At 40.5% G+C, this 24,721-nt stretch overlaps 2 protein-coding genes across 3 annotated transcripts in view; one reads left to right on the forward strand and one right to left on the reverse strand.

The window, feature by feature from the left end:
• The first annotated feature begins 1,163 nt into the window (after positions 1-1,163).
• On the forward strand, positions 1,164-2,223 carry LOC128737974 (6-phosphogluconolactonase-like). The gene is made up of 3 exons (XM_053832767.1): positions 1,164-1,287; positions 1,363-1,859; positions 1,931-2,223. Exons 1-3 carry the CDS (start codon positions 1,164-1,166, stop codon positions 2,084-2,086), a joined length of 777 nt encoding a protein of 258 aa, XP_053688742.1. The 3' UTR covers positions 2,087-2,223.
• Positions 2,224-2,540: 317 nt separating this feature from the next.
• LOC128738281 (sodium-dependent nutrient amino acid transporter 1) overlaps positions 2,541-24,721 on the reverse strand; it is a 46,670-nt gene continuing 24,489 nt past the window's right edge. The window contains exons 2-9 of one of the 2 annotated variants that reach the window (XM_053833295.1): positions 11,981-12,198; positions 11,617-11,914; positions 10,879-11,113; positions 4,137-4,252; positions 3,445-4,070; positions 3,099-3,375; positions 2,943-3,037; positions 2,541-2,873 (exon numbers count right to left, since the gene is read on the reverse strand). In XM_053833295.1, coding sequence (XP_053689270.1) covers positions 2,781-2,873; positions 2,943-3,037; positions 3,099-3,375; positions 3,445-4,070; positions 4,137-4,252; positions 10,879-11,113; positions 11,617-11,914; positions 11,981-12,127 — 1,887 coding nt within the window. In that variant the 5' untranslated portion in view covers positions 12,128-12,198 and the 3' untranslated portion in view covers positions 2,541-2,780. Of the gene's footprint in view, positions 2,874-2,942; positions 3,038-3,098; positions 3,376-3,444; positions 4,071-4,136; positions 4,253-10,878; positions 11,114-11,268; positions 11,525-11,616; positions 11,915-11,980; positions 12,199-24,721 lie in introns of both variants that reach the window. The other variant, XM_053833293.1, reaches the window with a different exon arrangement.

Below are 24,721 nucleotides of genomic sequence, written 5' to 3' on the forward strand. Positions count from 1 at the left end.
CATGTAAACAAACCACCAAGCGCTGTTATTTGACGGCAAAATGACGTCATCGCAAAATGATCTATTCTTGTATGAGAATTCAACAGAATTCATCAGAATTCTCAGGAATCCTGTTACTCGGTAAGAGAATCCCTTTTACTATGAAATAGGAATCCTCAGGATTCTGAAAGCAGAATTACTGTGTGTTAGTAAGAGAAGTCGGCCCTACCACTACCCAAAACCTGATAAAAGAGGTGTAGGTAATGGATGTTTGGGCTGGGAGAGGAGGTTCTATAATGCAATAATGATGTCGATCACAGTAGATTAAAATACTGGTCGTAGTGATGATTTTCATTGAGAAAGAAAGGATCAATATCAAACAAAATTTCTTCTTATCCAGAAAGTTTGACAAGAATTCTGCTTAAGGAAAACAATTTACATCCGGCGTTGTATATGTATTTTTTGTTATTTGTTTTTGGGGAATTAAATCACTAAACACATAGTAAAACAAATCAGATTGGTAGCTTCAAAACAGATACAAACAAATTACTTCTGCACTCCACTAACATACTGTGCTTTTCGACTTTAACACGACACTAATGAATTGGTTGTCAACTCTGAAGCAAACGTGATCCAGTAGTAGGTACAGTGAGAGAAATTTTACGAGTGGTCAGTCAGGTTTTCATTAAAATAAAAAAGTTAAAAGTACCTACAATTATTGCGTTTGAATTTTTGACAATAAGTAAAAATATTAATAATTTCTAGTCATGTGTCTAACGAACAGGATTATCGTGATAGTTGTATCATTCGGGTTGTTTGTAGTTTGCAATATATTCAGCGTGGAATATTTTGCTCTCAAACTTTGGTTTTTAAAGTAAATAGTAGTTTTACAAGTAGGTATATAGTATATTTGTGATCTTCGTAGTGGGACAAATATACTTCCATTTTTCCAGAGAAGTAAAGTGACTTCCCATTCTGTCGAAAAAAAACGTCTGCGTCGCGTCATTTCACTTCAGAGTACGCACTTCTTGTGATGGTTACTGTTGCTGCTGAAAGGATGACATCATGTTGCTATTCCATGAACGTTCGTGTTGTACCACCAGTGCTATGCTAGTACAAAATTGGGATTTCATTTGTGCCGTCATCATAATCAGCTGTGAATCGTGAAAGTCTTAGCGCTGGCAATGAATGCTAAACAAAGCTATTATGTCGTTGGAGATTTCGTCTACGATGAAGTTCTGGGCGTGCTGTCACTATTTGCCAATGAAGCGTTGCGAAAGCAGGGCCACTTTCGTGTGGGGGTTTCAGGTGAAAATCACGCTTCTACGTTTGCTGCTGTTAACTGGGTTACTTGTTTTTGAAACTAACTATCAATCATTTTAGGTGGATTGATGGCTGCTATTTTAGCGGAAGGATTATACGCTTTAAGAACAGACTTTAACAAATGGCAAATTTTCTTCTGTGATGAGCGTTTTGTACCTAAAGACAGCGCGGATTCAATCTTCGGATGCTATGAACGCAACCTTCTGGATTTTCGTAGTGAAGTTCCGAAAACTTCTTTCTATCCTGTCAATACTTCACTGAGCCCGACGGAAGCCGCTGTAGACTATGAGAAAACAATTCGAAAGGCTTTTAATTTAGAAAACAGTGAGGAAATTCCATCATTTGATATGCTCCTGCTTGACATCGGTACCGATGGGCATACCGCTTCACTGTTTCCCGCTCACCCACTGCTGGAAGAGGACACCATGCTGATTGCTCCTATCGAAAACTCACCGGAGCCTCCAGCAAATAGAGTTACCATGACGTATACGCTTATCAACAACGCCAAAGTGTGTATGTTTGCTGCCGTGGGTAAATCGAGAGCAGAGATATTAAAGGTGGGTCTTTCTAAATCATTAGGTAGTTCCAGTGTCTAACAACAATTTATGTTTTCATTGTTTTACAACAGAGAATGTTTGTGGACAAAGACCAGTCACTACCAGTGACCCGAGTTAATCCCATAAACGGAGAAGTGATTTTCGTGGTGTGCAACGAAGCACACTCTCTAATCGAGTTATCTCAGGAAATGGAAGATATTACAGATGATTTTAATGAAATTCTTTAGCGTGTAGCGATAAGGTTAATTGGAGTTCGATCGCAAGTGCTGATTATAAAAAACATATTATTTAATAATTATTATGGGCCCTATTCTGTAAGTCCCAGTCGCTGTCGAGTATCGAGTGCGGGAATAACTCGCAGAAAAACAGGTGTCACTTGCTGACACTTGAGTCATTAGCTTTTTAGTGGTCGACGCAGTCAAGTTATTCGACAAAATCAATTCGCGTGTGACTTAACGCGTGTGACCAAAAGTAGACAAGGCGAGCAAAGTGACACTCGATGTAACTTACACAATTGGGCCCTCATAATATGAAAATCGAAACAATTGATGCCGCCCGTCTCAAAGAAACAAATCGCTTATATTTTTGTAATTTTTGCATGAGAAGAAATTGGTGGGAAGGAATTTTGCTTTACTCATTGCTCACTCATATGATAACAGTTTACTATGGGTATATCACCCATTTCATCTGTCAGGTATAGATTAAGAACTTTTTATTTACAAATGTTTTTAATTAATAAAATCAAACGCATAAGTTAAACCTAGCTCATATAATGAAATCACATCGTCACTGATTTTAATACTTTTAGCACTTGGACACTTGGACACAGTCCTGCTCGGCAGAATCTCTAGTTGTACAGGCCCCGAATGTTTAGTACCTTCTCAATTGTATATTGCACTGGCTTCATTTGCGTTTTCATCATCAGTCTTCGTTGACAAATTTTTTGTACTCTAGATTCAGGGCCGGTTCGATTGGTCCCCAGTTTTGAAGTGGTCGGAAGGTTTTCATGATTTTCTAAAACATTAAATTGTTTTGAATTGATCATTTTTAGATATTTGTACAAGAGTACAAACGTCTACTTACTTCCGTTAATGTTTTGCCGTCCTGTTTAACTATCGAATAGATTGCCCAAATCGGAAGTTGAAGCAGACCTAATGCCGCGATGCACCAACCAAGATCTGAAATTTCATAGTTAGTTAGTTTACTTTCAAATATAGCGCCAAGCTAATTTGTTATTACCGTAGGCAATCGATGGGTAAATGTAACCCTGATAGGTGAGAGGTTCTAGCGTCGCCAAGTTGTATATTAGGATGGCAGTCATCAGCGCCGGGGTTATCCATCGCCAACACAACCGCCAGTAGATGTTGGGTCGCGTTCCCAGCATAAATTCAACATCCTTGCAGAAGCGATCGACCCCGTAGATCCAACCGATTGCGAAAAGTTCAGCGATCGCCAGCACTAGCGCTATGAAAGAAGCTCCAAAATGATCTACAAGTGTAAGGATGTACTGACCGCCCTGAAATCAAAAATCTTGTATTTTTTCATTTTATCTAAACTGAGGGTATCTCAAACAGCGGTATCTTACCGGTGTAACATAGACGCTTCCGAGAGCAACTCCGCAGATTGCGATCACACTCGCCGCATGCCAGTTTTTCACTTTGGGAAATTGATCTCGGATAACGGTCATAACACAGGAAGTCATTGCCACGTTACTTCCAATACCGAGCACGAACAGCATCAGAAAGAACATGACTGAGAAAACCTGTGGAACTACATCAAACTTCGCTATAGCCTCCGGGTAGGAAATGAATGCCAGTCCGGCACCAGGCTTCACAACCGTTCCCACTTCGTCAGTACCAACAACATGTGCCAGATGTCCCAGAATGCCGAAGATGGTACACCCGGCCAATAGCGACGTCAACGTATCGATGGAAGTAACAATTGTAGCATCTCGGCTCACATTGTGGCGGAACTTGTTGTACGAAGAATACATGATGATATTGCCAAAACAGATTGACAGCGAGAAGAAACACTGCGTCACGGCGGCATACCAAACTTTAGGCTCCAGTATCTTGTCCCATTGAGGTTTCAGGAAATAAACTATACCATTGACTGCCCCCGGCAGGGTACAAGCTCGCACCAGCAGTATAGCCATTACCACATACGGAAAGAGAGCAAGAAAGTACGATGCCTTCCCGGCAGATTTTACACCTGTTGATAAAATTAAACCATTAGGTATCTTTATTACCGAAGATAAGTAATCTAAAGTTCACTTGCCTTTGATGAGAGTAAGCAAAACTATTGACCAAGATAGGCACAGAAACAGCGTTAGTTGCCAGTCTGGTAGTCCAATGCCGTTGTCAATGCTGCTGATCTCTTTGAGGACGACACGTCTGGTAGGAACGATAGACTGGTTTAATCGCTTTATCTTTTATTGTTTTTATTAAACTAAACAAATAAAACCATGAGATTAGTTCAAAAGCAATCCAATAGACCATATGATAATGAATATGCAACTTTCACCGAAGTGTTATTGAAAATGGTTAAATATTTTAAACAGGCATCGTACACTTTTGAAATCAAAATTACTTTCGAAGAATTACGAAATAATGGATACAACAATGTCACGATCGTTACCTAACAACAGAAATGTGATACATTTATAAAACAATATAAGGTTTGAAGTACGATTAGGTAACGATAAGTCACTTTAAAGCAAAAGCTTAAATAATTCTGCACGTTGTAGCCTCCCAGATGGTCTCGAGGTAAGAAACTGGTCTAATAAGCCAGTTGCCGTATGGTCGAGTCTCGACTGGTAGAGACTGTTAGAATCAATAGTACAGTAATAATATAATAGTATGGAGGATTTCAATAACATCAGAAAATAACAGTTTCTCAGAGTCAGTGGAGTAAAAATATCGTTTAAAAAAGGACGAAAATTAGTGATCCGAGAATACTGCCTCGAGGGCTTAGGAAAGCAATAGAATTTAGTTTGTAACGATTCGGCGTATCTTAAAACCTAAGGCAAGTGTGAATAGAGTCGTAGGCGACAAGTCGAAACCACCGATTTCTGATTCCATTCTATCCTATATGATCCCTACCAACCGTCAATAACCCCCCACCTCTTTCAATTGCTGGTTTAATGTTTATCTATGCGCTTTTCGTTCTATAGCATAAACATCGCCAAGACCTTTCAAGTGAACTGTGAGAGAGTCAAGACGTACTCTGCGTCAAAAGTATAAATAAATCTGTTACTTTATATAAGAATCCGCGAGTGCCAAAGTGCCAGAGGAACGAGAAACAATCCGTTCATTGACCGCATCCGTTACTCCATTCACATGGAAAAATTCGTGGGGAAAGGCAGCAGATAACGGCCAGCGGGCCACATTACCCAGGAATCGCCGTAGTATCCATCGCGAGGTACCCGGTACCCATGTTCGTGCACCGATGATGGTTATTAGTAGGATTGGGCAAAATTCCCGAATGTATCAATAATTGAATATCAACATCAAATTCGCCGCTATATCGATGCTGTCGATATATCGTTCGTGAAGCATCGATATTAGATTTATTGATACTATTTAAGGCGGCATTCTGGGATTAGGAAATGCTTCACAAAAAAGGGATTCATAAAAATTAATCAATAAAATCATGTTGAGCAAAGAGAGTGCCGCCAAAACACACACGCAACACATCACTCGCTCCAGTGCAGCTCTATTTCGGACACGTCACTTTGTACGGAAAACCGCACTACCTACTACAGCTGTTCGCGCCCGACTGAATCGTATGCTGCCCCAGAATCCACAAAATATGATGGGTTGTACTCCCGACACATCTGGAAGACCTACCGAAGAGTAAAAATTTGATCCGTAGTAGCAACGGCCCTCCATAAAGCCCACCTGGTACTACCCTACGCACTCTCCTGCCACCGGGGATAGACGACGCAACAAAATTTGTTGGTGGCTTTGACCAGCGTTATGCTGCGGTAATTACAGCAATGTATCCGATCGCCCTTTCTGTAGATGGGACAAACCACACCCTCAATCCACTCGTCCGGCAGCCCTCTCCCAAACCCCTGAAACCATCCAGTGATGTGTCATTGCTGGCGCTTCTTGGCCATTCCTGCAGAGTCCGCCGGGCATTGCTCGATCTCTGTCCCACCTCTGCCCCTTTCACCGCTATTAGGGCGCGTAGAAAGCGGGTGTCTTTGTTAATGCCGTCAACTCCCAATACTACTCTCTGTGCTCTCCGGTCAATTCTGAATTGCTGAAAATCGCATATTGTATGCACTTACTGTTCAATAAGCGTTCAACATGTAAGTGACATTGTTCAAGGTTTTGCATAAGAGTCAATTCCAGTAAAGTAAATTTAATAATTAAGCTTAGTAGCACCTGAAAAGGAAACTACTCGCGAAAAAATCCTTAAAATATTGCTTTCCTGGCCTAGTTTTAGCCTATATTTTTTCAGCTGCATATCCCGCTATATCAAAACAGTATCGGGATGAAATTATCGATGTAGCATAATATCGACGTCGTAAGTATCGATGAAATATATCGAAATATCGGCTTTCGAGTATCGATATCGCGGGTATCGATACGGTATCGCCCAATCCTAGTTATTAGGAACTTCACGACATTTGCTACGGCTTTAGGGTAAATTCCAGAAAGATGACGGATCACATTTTACTTGAGCTTCTATTCTATGAATATACTTCCGATAAGATGTAGACAAAACATTGTGCATCATATTGCGGAGAATCCGTTTGTTTTGACTAGATCTATGTTAAAAGCAGTGTTTACCATCTTCTTTTAGGCGTTTACGAGAGTTGTTTAGACCAGCATTCCGCCACGGTTGACGATTGTTTACGTTTCACGTGTACTCTCCATTATTGGTACGTGCTTGTCGACTACATGAGTAATTGTGTCATAGAAACGTAGACATGGCTCGTCAGTGGTATACTACACGAGGAGGGTGCTCTAGTTAATACGTGAACTGGCGTCAATGACGTTATAGTATCAATGAGCAAAATCGTATTAATGCACTCAGAAGGTTCTATTCGCTATTGGAATCTCTATTGGTATGGTATAATAAAAGGAAGCTTCTCCCGAAAGCTGAAAAATAAGCTTCATAGTGGGTTTTTCTACTAAAAAGCCACGTTTAAACAACTTTTAAACATCAAACACTTTACTGCGGCTTAACGGTATTAATGCGGTTTTATAAAAAAAAACTTTAGACCAGATAATCAGCTACAAAAGGGCTTGTTCAGCCTGAAATTGTTACTTGGGTAGTAATTGACGATTTATTAAGTTTTCCACACTTGCATTTTAATGATTCTTGTTGCATTTTGTTTATTATCGCTATCCCACTGCCATTGCTAACTATTTTAATTCAATCATTATTGATGGTACCATCATTTCTCATTGAAGAATTATATTGACATTCATAAAGATCCCTGGTATCATCATTAGGAGACAAATTTCTCTGTCCTCCGTCAAGCCTGCGCTCGTGCCAGTAGGCAGGACCCGTCTACTTTTTTTCACTCTAACGCTCCAATTTTCGATGACCGCAGTGTTTCGGCTGGTATGGCCGCTATAGTTATCCGAATGTTTTGTTTTAGGCCTTGAATTGAAGCTGATTTATCGGCGAACATTAACATAACTATACAATACATAGGCTTTGATAGAAACCGATCAGATCAGATGGCCGCAATATAACATGTTGCACCAGGCCACGTCTCTAAATATCTGGTTTCAAGGAAATCAACTGAAAATATATAGATCTTTAAAAACAATTGATTCCTTCCTTCAGCATAGAGGTTGGGTGGCGTTAAGCATCTCGAGGATCAAGTCGTCTTCAACCTTGTCGAGTCATCTAGCACGTTGGTCCCATCTATTCCTGGTGACATAGTCTCCCAACTTTCGCCAGGTGTACGATGGGAACCTCTCCACCCCTGGTGCAGGCACTACGCCTGCGTTGGTCATACGCCTGCGCTACTCTCCGCTTTAGGTTTGTACTCCACTATAAATAACCCGCAACATTTTTCACTCGAATATGGCAAATGCACGTATGTCTTCCGTAAGCAAAGTTACTGTCTCAAGTCTCAAGGACTACCAATAGACCGAAGCGTTTTGTACATCGTCAGTTATGTGTGACGGCGTAGGCTTCTTGATCGAAGCGTCTTGCGGAGGGAAAAGTAGGCTCGATTTCCAGCTTGAATGCGGCGTTAAATCTCCTCACTCTTATTATTGTCAGCGGTGACTAGAGATCCCATATACAGGAAACCCCCGAATAAGACGATGGGTATTGCTGTACGCCAAACGCAATATCTCAGCTGTCCATTAACCAATCAAGTTCATTTTTGACAGTTGACTAAGTTATACCAGATACTAATAATGTACCAAAAATCAACTTTATTGATTAATGGACATCTAAGAAATCACCATGGGCGTATACCAGCACCCACCGCTTTATTCGGGGGACTGCTGTTTACGAATTCATCAACCACCTGCAGTTCATCGCCGTCAATAGTCACTGTCCGTGCGAGGCAAACGTTGTTTTCTCTGGTGCCTCTTCCTACCATATAGGATACGGGAAGGCATTAAGCAGGTTTCTAAATTCAGCCAATTTGCCTTTTCTTTCGCCAATAAAAATATTTTGCCGACATACAATTTTAATATGTTATAACTGTTTTCTCAAGACTGTAAGAAATCTACTATTTTTTATTCCATGAACGTCAAAACCACCTGTTTTTCCACTAGTACTAGACCCTAGGCCGAAAAAATAGATGCAATCGCTTAATGGGCCGAAAATACCCTCCCGTGCCCTATTTGGTTATCAACGCATTGATTTGTAACCCTGTCCTAGTCTCCGTTTTTAGTCTGGCGTAAATTGCCTCCGCCGGCGCCGTCCCAAGGTTTCTAGTTGTCGAGGTCATCTACGAAGGCTAGGAGTTGGCTACTCTATTGTTCCTCTATTTCGATGCCCGCTCGCCAGATCACACCTTCAATAAACGGTTTTCACGCCAACTCGACCAAAGGTTGGAACGACCCTCTCAGAATTCAATGAAACTTTGTGTGTGTAGAGAGTCGACCAATTTTGGAAAAACTAAGTGTGCAAAGTTGTTTATTTACATGGACTCTTTACACACAAAAAGTTTCACTGAACTCTGAGAGGGTGCTGCTAACCCCATAGACCAGTTAAAGCGAAATTCGTCATGCAGGACAGTGCCACAACCCTTTTGCGTAATTTGAAAGGACTCGTGAGTGTCACCGAACCACACACGTAGTACATCACTCGTTCCTGGGTTGCTTTGATCAGCCACGTCAGTTTGTCCGGAACACCGTACTCGTGCATTATCTACCATAGCTGTTCACGTTCAACTGTAGCATATGCTGCTCTGAAATCCACGAAAATATGATGCGTGGGCACGTTGTACTCTCGTCATTTCTGGATGATTTGTCGGAAAGTAAAAATTTGATCCGTAGTAGCACAGGCCCCTATAAAGTCCGCCTGATACTGCCCTACGAATACTTTTGCTATTGGGGATAGAAGACGCAACAACATCTTAGAGAGCACCTTGTAGGCGGCGTTGACCAGCGTTATACCGCGGTAATTACAACAATCTAGCTGACCACTCCTTCTGTGGATGGGAGAAACCACACCTTCCATCCACTCCTCTGGTAGTTTCTCCCCTTCAAAAATCCCTAAAATTATCCAGTAAAGTGTCATTGCTAATGGTTCATTTTTGAAGCGTGCAGTCCAGAGTCGGTTCTTTTCGGCGGCTCTATTATTTTTCAGCAGACCAATTTCTCGCCGGATCTCTTCGAGGCTGGGAGCCGGCATACTGTTATCGTTTTTGAGCATTCTTAGATTAACTTGCGTTCCGTCTACTTTTGTTTCACCGGTGAGATACTCATCGAAGAATTACTTCCACCTGTTAACTACCTCATGCTTGTTTGTGATCAGGTTTCCCTCGTCGTCTTTGCACATATCAGGCTTCGGTGTGTATCTTTTACGAGATTGGTTTACCTTCTCATCGAACTTGCGAGTCTCACTAGCCCGGAATAGTTGTTTTAGCTCTTCAAGACCTCTATCCTCCTTCTGGTGCTTTTTCCTCCCAAGGATCGTGGTCAACTCATTCCACGCTCGTCGATGCTTGACCTTCAAAGCAGCAATTGTAAATAATTGTTCTCTGTTCATAATAAATAAAATAAAATCTTGCGTATGACGAACTGGTACTAATTATATCCAATTCATCCTGCGCCGAAAACTTGAAATAAAGTATGGATTGTGCTTAACGGGAAACTAGCGCTTATTAACTTTTCGTTGGAGAGCCCAATTTCGGAAGCAGTTTTTGGGTCCAAAAGAGGGGTTCTGTTCATCGAAATGTATTCACTGTATTCTTCTTGCCAATCTGAATACAGAGAATATATTTTCATGAACAGAATTTTTGTTTCAAACAAAAAAACTCCTTTTTTTGAAACGATGATTCTACAATTGATGAAGGGACGGTAAGGGAAAGTAATGAAGAAGGATTTTTTCGGGAATGAGTTTCTACAGTAGATGTAGGAAGAGGCACGTTGTGTGTCTAAAAATAGAACAACCCATGTCGCGCTATGGTTAATAAGGGGGGTTGTGCAGACTTCTTTTCCTTCCCCTTCCTTCCCCTTCATTCCCGAAAAAATCCTTCTTCATTACTTTCCCTTACCGTCCCTTCATCAATTGTAGAATCATTTTACCTTTTTTACCTTAATATGACGCAACGGGGTTTGCAACCTTACTACTTGTACATGCAGGAATTATCGGCAGAACGACGAAAGGTTTTCTAGTTAGTAGTATTTACATAAATGTTAATATATTACACAGAAATGAAAAACGTACATCTTATACTTGTGAAAACATTAGCATTGCATGCTTCCACGACCATGCAGGAACCGATAGAAACCAGGTTTTGACAAACGCATGGAAACATAAATCAAACCAAATGAGAAGGTGTCTATCGAAAACATTCATTACTTACTTAAAATAAAACTCCGAGCTGCTTAGTATATTTGTATTATTGTTATCATTTACACTGCCATCGGATGCTGCTTTCGCTGCAGCATCCAGGCAGTTGGGTCCCCATTCCGGCCGACAATGAGCCCACGGTAGAGGACTCCGAAATGAGTCAAACATATAGCTCAAAATTATTGACATAAGTGATGAGTAGTATGTGATTAAGGCGATCACCGAAAAAATCTGTCCATATCCAACACCTATTTGAAAAATTAAAACTATTGTTATTAGTTACTACCACTTTAAAGTTGACCCTGTCAGTGCACTCAACCCCGATCAACAAATAAATCTTATGATAAACAACCCAGTTATATACCGTATTCAAGGCGTACCCCAACTGCACAACTAAACTTACTTATAGTACAATTCAGCCGAAGAACTCATCTCCACGAGGGGGGAACTCATCGACACATTCGTCGCCATTGAGTTGGCTGACGGTCGGCTAGCGGCATTTCCAGAGGGAATACAGAAGCTCTCCCAACTTTCATCACAGACGGCCCACGGAAGAATGCTTTGAAACGAATCGAAAAGGTACTTCAGCGTGGTTGCCATCAGAGACGAATAGTACGTGGAGACGATCGCTATCGAGATAATCTGCCCGTAGCCGACGCCTTGACGCGGGCAGAGTTACAAAATTTGCGAAGAGGTACGGGTGAAATTTACAATATTTACATGGGATATGTCTGATTAAACCAAAATTTACCTCTCATAATCGGAGCGCAGTCGTAGATTTTGACGCTTCCCCGGCTGGAAAATTGACCGATGATCATTTCCATGTAGTAGACAGGCTTGCCAACCAGCAGCAACACTATGATGTAGGGGATAACAAAAGCACCGCCTCCGTTTTCCAGCGCAATAAACGGAAACCGCCAAACATTACCCAACCCAACGGACATGGCTATGCACGACATCAAGAACTCAATGCCTTTGCCCCACTGATCCCGACCGGTGCTATTGTCCAAAGAGGCTGTTGAACTGGTGCCCACTACTTGGGTTGCTAACTGAAATAAACAGATATTAGGTAGGTACATAGTTGACAAGAAATTTCGTCCATCACTAAAACTTACCGAACCGTCATCTCTGCCGTTGCTTTGTTCTTTTCCTCGAAGACCATTTTCTGGGCTGCCGACATTTCCAATTTTTGTACTCCATCGGAACTGACCCGGTATAGAAGGGCTGTCATTAACGAACCCGTTATTATCGTGTCCTTGCATTGTGATCTGTGCCGGAACCAATCCTTAGTTCCTCTCACCAAATCGGTTTCAAACGAATGAATCGCATCAAGCTATAAAAAAAGTTTAACAAGAATTATTTACTCTGCTCTAATTATCAAGCACACGTACAGTTCTCATGATCTACGGCTGGCAGGTACCGGTTAGCGACTTTTATTGCTGAATATGTAATTAGCGACCGCCCGAGCTTACCTACATGGCTAGAAACCCGTTCATCAAGTTCTCATAGTTCAACCCAGAAAAGCTACCGCATTCAGCACTGTTCGATGCTTACGATGCATTTCATTCAGATTTAATTATGCAGTTACACAGTTGGTTTGCTTTTATGATTATGTGTATGACGTAGTAAAGTTCCGACTGATCAAACATGCTGACGTAGACGAAACACCGCAATGCCATTGGAGCACGCAAGCAACCAACCAATTGCCGGCGCTCTGGTCGAAAAGTGTAAAGCCGCAATCCGTCGTACAGGTTGAACGAGCTTTATTTTTTACGGTTCAACACCACGGCACCGGCGAACCGATTGGCGGCAATTCTTGCGCGCTTTGGAGTTCAATGTCAATGACGATGTTAGCATTTATTTATAAGTGAGTGTAAAAAAAATAACAAAAACACATAACTGGGTTAGCTTTTGAGTGCTTTGTGTTATTGTGTTCTGAACGGTTCTGTTGTAAACAAAAAACAAAAATAAGAAACGACAACGTTGTTTTCGCCTTTCTATTATAACATAATCTCGTGTGACGGTATAAAGTGATATAGACTTAGAATTACCAAACGAGACCCAACGAACCGAATAACTATTTGGTACCATGCGACACATTTTCGCGAATAGAATATTTTTTGAAGCTTTATGTATGTGTATCTGAGTCTTCTGTTTGTCTGTGTGCTCAAAGTGTGCCTTTTTCATGTACGGAAATGCCTTGCCAGTGAATGCTAATAAGCATCGCATGGCATAGTGTGAACCATTGAAATACGCACTGATCCTACCCCCAAAACCTCCCGAAGCCACCGTTAAGCATTACTCCGTGAGCATGGCACTGGCTTGGGACTCACTGCCCAATAGACATTTCTGTTGTATAACAGTTTATCAAACGCTTGTTACCCAGTAATTAGCTATACAACGGTTGAATAAGCTACTATTCAACAAAAATGTTTGTTGGTTGAGTGAGGGTTTTAACTCTAACATTGTCGAGCCAATCAGCTAGCTTTGGCATCTTCTCGTGAACCGCTAAGCTCCTAAAGGCTCACCTTTTGACCTTCATGCTATTTTCGCTGCAGCTAGCGCCTCTAGCTAGCTCCAGTGAACACATTCCACGTATTTTAGCGGGCCCCGCTGGTAGCAAACATTGCGCCCTTCACTCAGCCGAACCGTAAACAGTCTAAGATCACATGCTCAGGCACTTCTTGGATAGACAAAGAAGGGACTCTGAGTATCCGAATCTATGCAGGTACTTTTTATAGCGACCATGTTCTGGCAGGAATTGTGTCAGGTGGAAGTTGCTTTCTTCTTGCTTCCTATTCATCTACGTGGACGCGTTCGGGATCAGCCGATGTGACTATTTTCTGTTCACCGGATTGTTGTTGTTGTCATTTTTGTATGATCTCTATTCGTGTTCTTCTTCGAACTCCACGGATACCTCTGCCTCTGTAACACAATCAAGAGTGTTCACTCACTTTAATAGGGATCATTGCGGCAATAACGTAGACGGCCTCCACCCTCCGTTTTATTTTGACGGTGTAGCATACCTAAGTAATAACGGGGTACCACTAGTTAGAAGTCTCCTCATAGCTGCGAATTGTTCGGCAAGATTCTGGTTATCGATATGATCGCTCGTACGCATCGATCACGCGGAAGTGTTTTACCTCACGCTTCGAATGAATGGGAAATTCCCTGACCACGATTTTCACTTACCGTACTATCTTTCGGTTCCTGATCTTTATCACTACCGTTCTATGACGAGATATCACCAGGTTATTCTTCCGCATCCAATTTTTCACAGCATTTATGACTTCTGATAGTGAGGACCTCCATCTCTTCTCGTGATTGACCAGTTTCTAAATAGGAACACCACGTCGTGTGCGAAGCCAACAATCCTCACGCCACTGGGTAAGCTTACCTTCAATACTCCGTCGTACATCACATTTCACATAATACAGCTTGGCTGGTGAATGGCTATAACAGTGTAACCTGACCACTTTCAGCAACTCTTATCCCTACCTCCTCGTGGTGCCAGCTGGTAATACAACCAAGTCCCGGGAAAAACCAGAAACTCCCCTCTGGTTGGACCCGTGGTTGTAAACGGACAGGGAGAGAGGGACACCTAGACCTTAAACTTCTGGTCTACCAGGTGTCTGAACGGTCCGTTGGGACCCAAAAAGAACCTCTGTTTTATGGTGGGTGATTTGTAGCTTTGCCCCCTGCATCTAGTTCTCGATAGTTCGAATCGCCTCTGCCATTAGCATTTTTACCTCCTCCAGTGATTCGCCTGTCACCGATAGTATGATGTCATTCGCAAAACCCGCGATCACCGCACCTCTAGGCAGCTTCAAAGACAGTCATCCAGTATACATCCTGTTCCAAAGTGTTGGACCAAGGATGGAATCTTGTGGAACTTCAGACGCAATGTTCATCATCTTACTCCCCTCAGCGATCTCGTAACCAATCGTCTGATTCCTGATTCCTGAAGTAACTCCTCAGAATTCTGCATAGATATCCCGGGACAAGCATCGACACAGCGATGGCCTCTCAACTAGCACTGTTGAAGGCATTTTTTACGTCGATCGTAACAACGACACGTCGTTACAATGATCGCCTCTGTTTGGACGACTTCTCGGCTCGCTCGATCACTGTCCGAATAGCATCCACCGTGGACTTCCCTTGTATGTTTGACAGACCGTGTCCACCTTCTGTATGCCTCGTAAGTCTGTTTAGGATTATCCTCTCCAGGAGTTTTCCGCATGTATCCAGCAGTCATATCGGCCTGTATGACGCTAAATCTCCCGCAAGCTTTCCCAGCTATGGTTTTGTATGCACTGGCTATTCTCACGGTCATGAGCGGGAGCAGGGAGCGGGACTATTTAGCCTTACACGATTCCGCTTGGTTCGCAGCACTGCGATCCAGGCTGGGGCTCCATATTGTAGTTCCGACGACGATACGCTGGCCAGTAGTCGTCGTTTGCTGCTACTAGGCCCGTACATATTCGGCATTATTCTGGCTAACGTGTTGATAGTCCTCGTGGCCTTCTTACAGGCCGTTGAAGTTAAGCCTATCATCCATCATTACTCAAAGATGCTTAAGCATACGCGTTGAAGCAATTGCATGCTCTCCGACAATGATTTCTGTCCGCTGTACGGCTTTGCAACTACTGACCAGCGGGACCTTCGTTTTGTGGTGGGCTATTTGCAGCTTTGCTCCCTGCATCCAGTTTTCTATTGATCTTATTGCCTCGGTCGCTAGCATTTTCAACTCCTCCAGTGTTTCGCCTATCACCGATAACAACATATCATGAGCAAAGCCGACAATAAGCACTTCTCCGGACAGTTTCAACGTCAAAACCCCATTGTACATCCCGTTCCAAAGCGTTGGGTCGAGGATGGAGCCTTGCGGAACTCCCTCATGTTCATCATCTTCCGCTCCTCTGCGGACTCATAAACAAGCACTCGGTTTTGGAACTTACTCTTCAGAATTCTGCACAGGTGTGTGTGTGTGTGTGTGTGTGTGTGTGTGTGTGTGTGTGTGTGTGTGTGTGTGTGTGTGTGTGTGTGTGTGTGTGTGTGTGTGTGTGTGTGTGTGTGTGTGTGTGTGTGTGTGTGTGTGTGTGTGTGTGTGTGTGTGTGTGTGTGTGTGTGTGTGTGTGTGTGTGTGTGTGTGTGTGTGTGTGTGTGTGTGTGTGTGTGTGTGTGTGTGTGTGTGTGTGTGTGTGTGTGTGTGTGTGTGTGTGTGTGTGTGTGTGTGTGTGTGTGTGTGTGTGTGTGTGTGTGTGAGAGAGAGAGAAGTTCAAGAAGTTTATACAAAATTCAAAGTTTCAGTTCAATTAAGAAATACTTGATTTATACAGGTACTTGTTGTGGCCAGGAAATCAAAATATCACTGTTCATGCGCAGAAATAACCGATAAAAACGAAGAGCGATAAACCAGTTATTCTCTGCCTATAAAACAAACAAGCGTAGCCACCAGAATGTATAACGATAATAAAACAATAGGACAAATGAATGTCCCTTCACACTAGTGAGAAGAATAACTTGCGATGAATATATTTTGATACACACTCGCTCTCATAAGCGCTTGTTATTGGTGATGCAGGTATACAATAAAATATGTGTTTGTCGCAAGGCCCCAGCAAGCATTATCGTACGTATACTAAATAACAAATATGATATATGTAGGGGAGTGTCGTCGGGGTTGGGCCACGTTTTGGAATTCGCCCATAACTTTCGTTTCAAAAGGAATTTTGGAAATCAAGATACATCGTTACAAAGGTCTAAGAATAAGGTATATTTTCGGAAAGTTTTGAACTGATTGCTTAAAAAATAAAAAAGTTATAGGCATTTACGTGAAGACAAAAAATGTTGTCATAGTCGGGCTATGTTGTACAGGTTGGGCCACCGCAGAAAACCTAAGACATACGTATTGAAATTCTTTATAGAGACATGAAAAGAATGAACTCCGTGAACAACGGCTCATATAGGTACAAATACCCTATTTTTAATTGCATTTTTGCAAAATTTGTAATCTTGTAAAATTAATATTGCTAGAATCACCTTTTCCGAAGTGTACAACTACAATGAAAAAACAACACAAATCTAGGTTTTTATCGTATTAATTCTGCTTTATTTCATCACATTTTACCGTGACTGACATTCTCTAGCGATTATTGCGCTTTTGTGCTTAAAATTATGGTGGCCCAACCATGACTTCTCAAGTGGCCCGACCTTTACAAATAGCGCTTTTCTGGTATTTCACCTTAGCCTTCCCAAACACCTTACTGAAGGGAATTTTTCTACAGTCTTCGTGTGCAGCACAACTCACTTCATACATTTTCAAAATGAATCTCGATAATTGCATTTCATGAATCATTTCCTGAAGAAAAGTTTATTGCACGTGGAAAACTTTTTTTGGCAGATGTAGTCACTGAATTCAGTACGCGTGTTGTGAATACACGATTGAAACTCACAATATTGTGAAAAGTTAGCTATCATAGTAAGAAGTTTTACAATGGTTGTATCATAGATATCATGAGTTACTAAAACTGTAAAATCGTGATGGCCCGACCATAACAGTGGCCCGACGATAACGACAATACCCTACTAGGGCGCGCTTTATTAAGCTTTATGTACGATTTCCAGTTTGTTTAGCGGTATTTAAGATGATTTTCACACATTATTATACGGCTTGTGGTTTGCTGGGCGGTTGGTTAAAGACAATACCTTATCAACAACTTGAACAAAGGGGACGAACAGCAAAAACCTTAAAAAATGACTAGCTTGCTTCGATCCAAAGTCTGCCGTACAATGTTACCTTGGTAACTACCTTGGTACGACACAGTATGACATGATTAGGATTGCTTTTGTTGCGTACAATACGTATTGCATACAGCAATGTGTCTTTTTCGCAGGTTGTAATGAAACATCTGTATCCACGATAAACAACTACGATAGCTTGCTATTGTCCTAACTTCCATGCAATAGTGACATTCATTTTACATTGTCGCAACCCTGCTTTAAGAGACAAATCTTTGTCTCTTGTGCGTTCATAATTTTTGACTTCCTGGTTGTGGCACAAAGCTAGAGTTTGAAAAAAACCGACATTTACAGTTATTTATAACTACCGTGAACCCCCGTTTGTTTGAATAATTCCTCATGCAAACTAATGGGGTTAGTTTTTATTTTGAACAACTGGAGACCTTAAATAAACTGGCACTCTGCTCTTTGATATTGTCTTGGAGGTTTCATTTAGTTGGCAGTTGAAAGCAGCGAATATTTCATTCTCCAATCAGATTTCTATCATAATCGTTGGGAAAGCGCAATGTGAAACAGATTAAACGCGCTAGATCAGTAGAAACAAACCGTTTTTATGTGCATTGTCTCCAGAAGCAAATGATGTCATGTTGAGAATGACATTTGAATCATTTTTAATTTACATGTCGTGCAAACCAGCGGGGTTCAAATTAAAAAGTGTTCAGATTACAAACAGTCAAACGAACGGGGGTCCACGGTACACAAAATAAATCCTACATAACAATTATGTTATATTCAATTGAATTGAAATCAAGATTGTTAGAGGTAACAATCATATCTTTTGGTAATATATAAAAATAAAATTAGTAAGTGTAATATCGTAATATGTCTAAGTGTTATTTTGCGACCCAACGAAGTGTGGCACTCGTGCTTCACCTCTATCTAGTTCCATTAATCATTAACGACTTCCTGCGGCACTAAGTGGGACACGGATTGTTCGACAATCTGATAACACGTCTTACCTTTGTAAGAAGATAGATAGAGCTTATCACTGAGTAAATCTGCGAGCTGCCACTTAGACAAAAGTACTTCAAGTCCTTCGGCAGGAGATTGAAAACTGATTTTTTTTATAAGTAGAATGCAGAATAAACTTTTTTCTCATGATTTATCCCCATTAGAAACAGCAAATAGCGGTAGAACCGTTTAGATATGAGGGCCACTGTTTATAGCCTGTTGACCGAGCCATGGCACATTAAAAATTCAATTATAATTCAACAATTCTTTCATTGTATACCAAATTCTAACGGCATTGAATCAGAGGCTCTATGCAGTTAAATTGATGCATTTGATAACCCGTATGTGATGTTGCGCCGTCCTGTAGAAACTATTTATCGTCTAAGTCCACGCTTTCGATATCTGACCATAAAAATATCATGTCTCAGTAATTCTCCGTCCAATTCAGTCTTCATTGACCAAAATGGTGACTTTGGCCTTATTTTTTAAGGAAGTGGGACGAAAACACAGTAGAAAAATAAATGTAACCAGTAATTACAAACGGTGGATATGGATAACAAAAGGAGAAAGGCTATGGCGGCACCAAGAAAAAACTATGCAAAATTTCCGTAGGAGAATAGATCCTAAAAACTTTTCAACGAGCAGTTTTTCATGTTTATCCACAGACGACCAAATCCCGCATTATTTCCGAACACGATTAATCAGAACAATTTCGTTCGAGGTAACTTCACCGTATCGCTAAACGATCGCATTTGTAACATAAAGCAGACATCGGAAATTTTCCATTCACTCATTCTGAACCGTTTGTTAGTGAACTTGAAGCTTAATTTGTCTGAACATCGGAAGCAATTTTCCCTTCGTCTCTACCTAGCTTATAACGATCAGGTCTTTACGAGACAGCAAGTCATAATGCATGCATGCCACAGGTGCATCGCGCGGCTCTGCTGCGACGCTTCGTCGGAGGCAAAGCTTGGGCTTGTTTCATTATTAGCCGTGAAATGAGGCGCCATGCCCTCAGTTGTTACCTTCATAGCTTTTTGTTTTAGATTACTTACAAATCAAAATCGAACATTTAGCGTTTATTTTCCGGTCGCACGTCTTTGCGGTATGTTTAGTGCATTACGATAGCAAATAATTTTAAAGAAATTAAAGCGAAGTTGTTTAAGGTTCTCTGTAATTGTAAGCCTATTGGGAAAATGAGATCGCATGCTGGCTTAAATGAACGTAATTTTATTTGTAGTTCATTTAAGTTTAGCAAACTAGCGAAAGATTCCTGCGGAGCAACCAACCTTGCCCTCAAATGAATAGGGTATCATTCACCACAGTTACAATCAATTTGAAAAGAAAACTCAACTGATATTTATCTAGTATTGTACCTACGACTTAAATCCATTTTATTTTGTTCTAGTTTAAACAATTATACGACTGTACGGCTGTTCTTCTGCGACACCTTGCAAAGTGACAATTACTGTCTGTGAAGTACATCTTACCACTCAAAAACATATGGCTCAAGTTCCTATCAGTTTTACATCTTTATAATTGCTGCCACCATAAATGATTATTACCAGACCAGATTGTGGACGTAAATGATTTGCCCGTTGTAGTCACGCTCGCATTGTCTATGGCCGACACCGACCGGTTGTTGCCATCGTTGTTTGTTGGTGCGATTGTTAGCCCACAAAGCTCACTAAATGCATTTAAAATCGTACTCCATACAGTAGGTCTGCAAAGGTATTGGTTCATTGAAAATCAAGGACGAGGGCTAGGTTTTAGAACGCCAACTTACACAGATCCGAGATCAATGAGGCTTTAAACGCCTTATAATCTGTTTAAATTTGCCGCGATGACTACCGTTCCACTTGCATGGTTTGTTGTTATTGGCATTAATTTGGATTGAATAGAACTTGTAGATTAACCGAAGGTTGTGACTAAAATGCATTCGTGAGACAGGTTGGCGTAAGATTATTTCTTTGCTGTTTGTTGAAAATTCTTTCAAGAAACTGTCATTCATCGCTGGAACAACAGGTAGATTTTCTCTGCGGGTAACTAATTACTTTTCAGTTCTAAATCAGGAAGTACTATCCGTCTCGAACCTCAACAATGAAATGAGTCTTCTCGGATGTGTATTATCTTTGACCTTGTCATTGATACGCTAGTCTCCGCATTTCCAGCGCAGCTACTGTAAATTATTAAATTAGTTTTTCAATGTAAATAAATTTTGATGTGACTGCGAAAGTTCTGCTGCAGTTGCAGCGTTGCAGTTAATTGATTTTATTGTTCCGTTTGTTCAAAATCTATGTCAAGCACACTATATAGCAAATATTTTCGCGATTTTTTTTTTAAATTTCAAGCTCTTCGGACGTAAGTTTACGAGCGGTTCGGTGTATCTGTATAGAAATTGACAGTTCCGTAAAACGCAGAGAATGAGCGTAGGTACTACGCTTTTAGTGCTTTGTTTGTGCAATGCCGTCATTCACTAAATGATAACGACCAACCGCCCTGAGCACGTACGTAATTTATCGTACACTTACACCGCATGATTTTACGGCTAGTTGAAGATGTGTCAATAACTTCTCCGAGAAACCACAGAGAAAGGAAAATATTATGAATCCGTATTATGCTATTGGCATGCCGTGAGCACACGTAATGCCGATCAGCCTCTGATTCCGATTACTCAACTAAAGCACCTAGTCGATTTATAGAAGAGTGATTCATAAAAGCATGCACACTGGCTATAGTTTTGGATTTAATCTTCTAGAACTTCTGAAAACGACTTATTTGGGCAAGTGATCGGAATTCGTTAGAGCTAAATTACATTCCTTCGTGGCAAATCTTTCTTGCCGCAGGGTGTCATTGCAAAATCTATATTCAAGCTACCATCCGGAACAAAGGAAGCATCTGAATGTTAACAGTTCTGGAAATTCTAATCTTGTTTTGGTGCTCGTTCAGGGAACATTTGGGAAACCCCCGGAATTTCTGTCATATTAATATATGCACACCAGCTGAGCTAGACGTTGTAGCTAATGGCATACAAAGTTTATTTCCAAGATTTGGGAGAGGGAGAAATTACCAGAGGAATAGGTGGAAGGAGTGGTTTGTCTCATCTATAAAAAAGATACAGTGATACAAATCCGTATTCGTACGGCACCTTGCAGATTTCGTTTTTCTACATTCGAAAGTTTAACATAAATTTTAGGGACATGTTATTCAAGTAAAATCATAGTGTCAGATGTCAGATTTTAAGGTATGATATCTGGTTTTAGAGAAATGGTTTTCATTTATCTGAAAAAAATGTTATAAATTAGCGTATGAAAAAATCCACTCAAATCCATATTCGTACGGGCTTCGAATTAACAGTTTTGATTTCGTAGATGTGGCTTAATTCCAAAGATTAGTATTTAGTATGGTATCCCTTGGTCATTGCAACTGTCTTTAGTCGTTTTGGAATGCTGTCTACCAGTTTTTTCGTGTATTCGGTGGGAATTTGGTCCCATTCGTCCATTAAGTGCTTTCAAAGATCGTTTTTGTTCGAAATTTGATGGTTTCCAACTCTTTTTTGTAAAAATATTCCAAAGATTTACTTTCTTTACTTTAAATTTTCCAAGATTTACTTCTTAATATTAATTCATTTGTACATTTATTTACCCCAGGAAAATTATCTTCTCCCACGCATTTGACGCTATTTTCCCTACGACTTGGGATCATCATAAACAGCGTTTTATTTGTTGAGAATATCGTTTCGGAAACCATTCCCCCGTTGACTAAAGTCAACACAGCATATTTGCATTCTTAATACAGCTCGTGGTTCATGCGTCTGCGCTACACTCCATCTTGGATTTTGCAAAATTTTACGCTAAAACACCAAGCATTCGTCGATCAGCTTCTTTTAGCGTCCATGATTCATGTCCGTAAAAAGCCACCGAGAGGATTAGTGTTCCGTACAGTATAGCGTCAGTTTTATGCGAATTTGCAAGCTATGCAAATGTAATACAGGGATACCTCGATATAAGACAACCTCGTTATAAAACAACCTCGATATAAGGCAATTCGATTTAAGACAATTTTTGTCTTATATCGAGCAAATCCCTTGGCATAGCTGATAACGACACCAGAGCTAATTTTACATTCCAAAATCAGCGCCATGAAGATGTTCATTATTTCAAAATAACCCCAAAAATTGTAAAAAACTAATAGTCCAAACAATAACAAATAGTTCAAAAAACGTAAACACACAACAGCGCATTTTTTTTAACCATGTTTTGATATAAAACAATTTTGATATAAGACAACTTTTTGAAGTTATAAATTGTATTATAACGAGATATCCGTGTACCTGCGTAAAGGCCAATTCGCAGCTGCAATTATTAGTCGTTTTATTTTGAGACTTACATTGTTGTCACATGTCACGAGCATACCAAAATATATTCAGTTTCTCTTCGGCACCAACATCATTTGGATTTTTGCTCTAATTTCTATATCGGTGATATCGACGTCATCCGCAAAATCAAAAAGCACGTGAGGTCTCATCTGCTATACTGACTCATAATTTTTACTCATCTAGCGTCACACGAATCAACGTAACAAGTTCTATGAGAAAACCATGTCCTAGCGTTAACTGTCACAGCTCATTTCGTTTGACTGAATCGTATGCCGCCTTGAAATCCATAAAAATATTATGAGTCTGCAAGTTGTACTCCCGGAACTCGTCAGTTACTAGACGCACGGTAAATATCTGATCCATCATGAAGCGACCCTCATAAAAACCAACTTAGTACTCGCCAACGACGAACTCCGCTAACGGTCTCAGTCTAAAACACAGGACAGGGAGAGCACCTATCACCTATGGCAATATTCTTGCACCTGACCGTTTTGTAGAAACTCCGTTTGTCGCTGCTGGCGAACCTCTCCTCTGGACTAGCGGGCACGTGCTCTTCATACTGGCGTTTTTAAACGGTGAGTTCTTTTTTTCCGCAGCTCTACCAGGACGAACCAAAAATATTCACGCAGAGCTCTGGGATTCCTCACATTGGGAATCGTGGGAAGAAATTCTGCACAGGATTCGCACCTTGCTTATAGAAGCAGGATTCTTATAAGAGAATCCAAGAGTTGAATCTCGAGGATAGCTACACGCAGAAAAATGATAATAGTTTGAAACAACAATTAGGGTAAATGATTTTGAAATGGACCTAGTCGAATTCTGATCTTGAATGGACCTATTTTTAAATAAGAATTTTAGGATATAATTATCAAGTCTTTGTACTGTATTTAGCTTTTATGTTTATCTTTAATCATTTCTGAACGTAAATATACTAAAATTAAATTAAAATTATAGCCAAAACTACTTTATTGCCGCGTATTTAAAAGTAGCTGTTTTTCAGCGTTTTGGCAGTCACCATAGAGTATTTTCAAACTGTTACTACCCGGAACCCTTCTGGTTTGAAATAAAACAATACTCTTAAAATCATGCTAAAATATGTGTAATTTCAATTTAGGTATTTAAAAGTTCAGTAAAACCAGTAAAATCTTCAAATTCTTGAAAAATGTTAACCCCCTTTTTTGATCTTGAATGGACCTAGTATTGATTTTAGAATGGACCTAGTTTTGCGCTCCGAGACATCACTGCCGGTAGCTATCATTGCCTACCACCAACGAACACGCCGTTGTATATTCCATAAAACTGCTTGTTGTCACTATAGTATCTCCGTTTATAATTAATCTATAAGCACGGGATATTGAAAGTAGGCTTGATTTATAGCCTAAATAAAAACTTAATTATATTGATAAAACTAACTATCACTCATCCTTTTTCGTAGTTGCTTCATAGTGTTTGTATATTGTAGCCTCTAGTTTTGAAACTAAAAAGTCTTCCTAATTAGTTAGCTAACATATGTCATTTTATGCCTAAAATAATATAAACTTAATTTGTACAAAATCGGTATTGTACAAAAATGTTAACCATCATTGATTAAAAGATAATATGGATCAAAAGATAAGAGGGATACTAACTGCCTTCTGTACCTTTTCAATTTTTTAAAACCTAAATTTTTTGATTGATTATTTCGAAAGATTAACATTTTGACCATATGTGTTTGAAGTCGTTTGCA

This window comes from Sabethes cyaneus, chromosome 2, assembly GCF_943734655.1.
Source record: "Sabethes cyaneus chromosome 2, idSabCyanKW18_F2, whole genome shotgun sequence".
NCBI lineage: Eukaryota > Metazoa > Arthropoda > Insecta > Diptera > Culicidae > Sabethes > Sabethes cyaneus.

What these genes read in the sequence shown, in the direction of transcription:
- LOC128737974 (XM_053832767.1), top strand. Translation starts at nt 1,164, where the DNA reads ATGAATGCTAAACAAAGCTATTATGTCGTTGGAGATTTCGTCTACGAT. An exon ending in CTTTCGTGTGGGGGTTTCAG is followed by an intron (nt 1,288 to 1,362) that starts GTGAAAATCACG and finishes CAATCATTTTAG; the next exon opens with GTGGATTGATGGCTGCTATT. An exon ending in CGAGAGCAGAGATATTAAAG is followed by an intron (nt 1,860 to 1,930) that starts GTGGGTCTTTCT and finishes GTTTTACAACAG; the next exon opens with AGAATGTTTGTGGACAAAGA.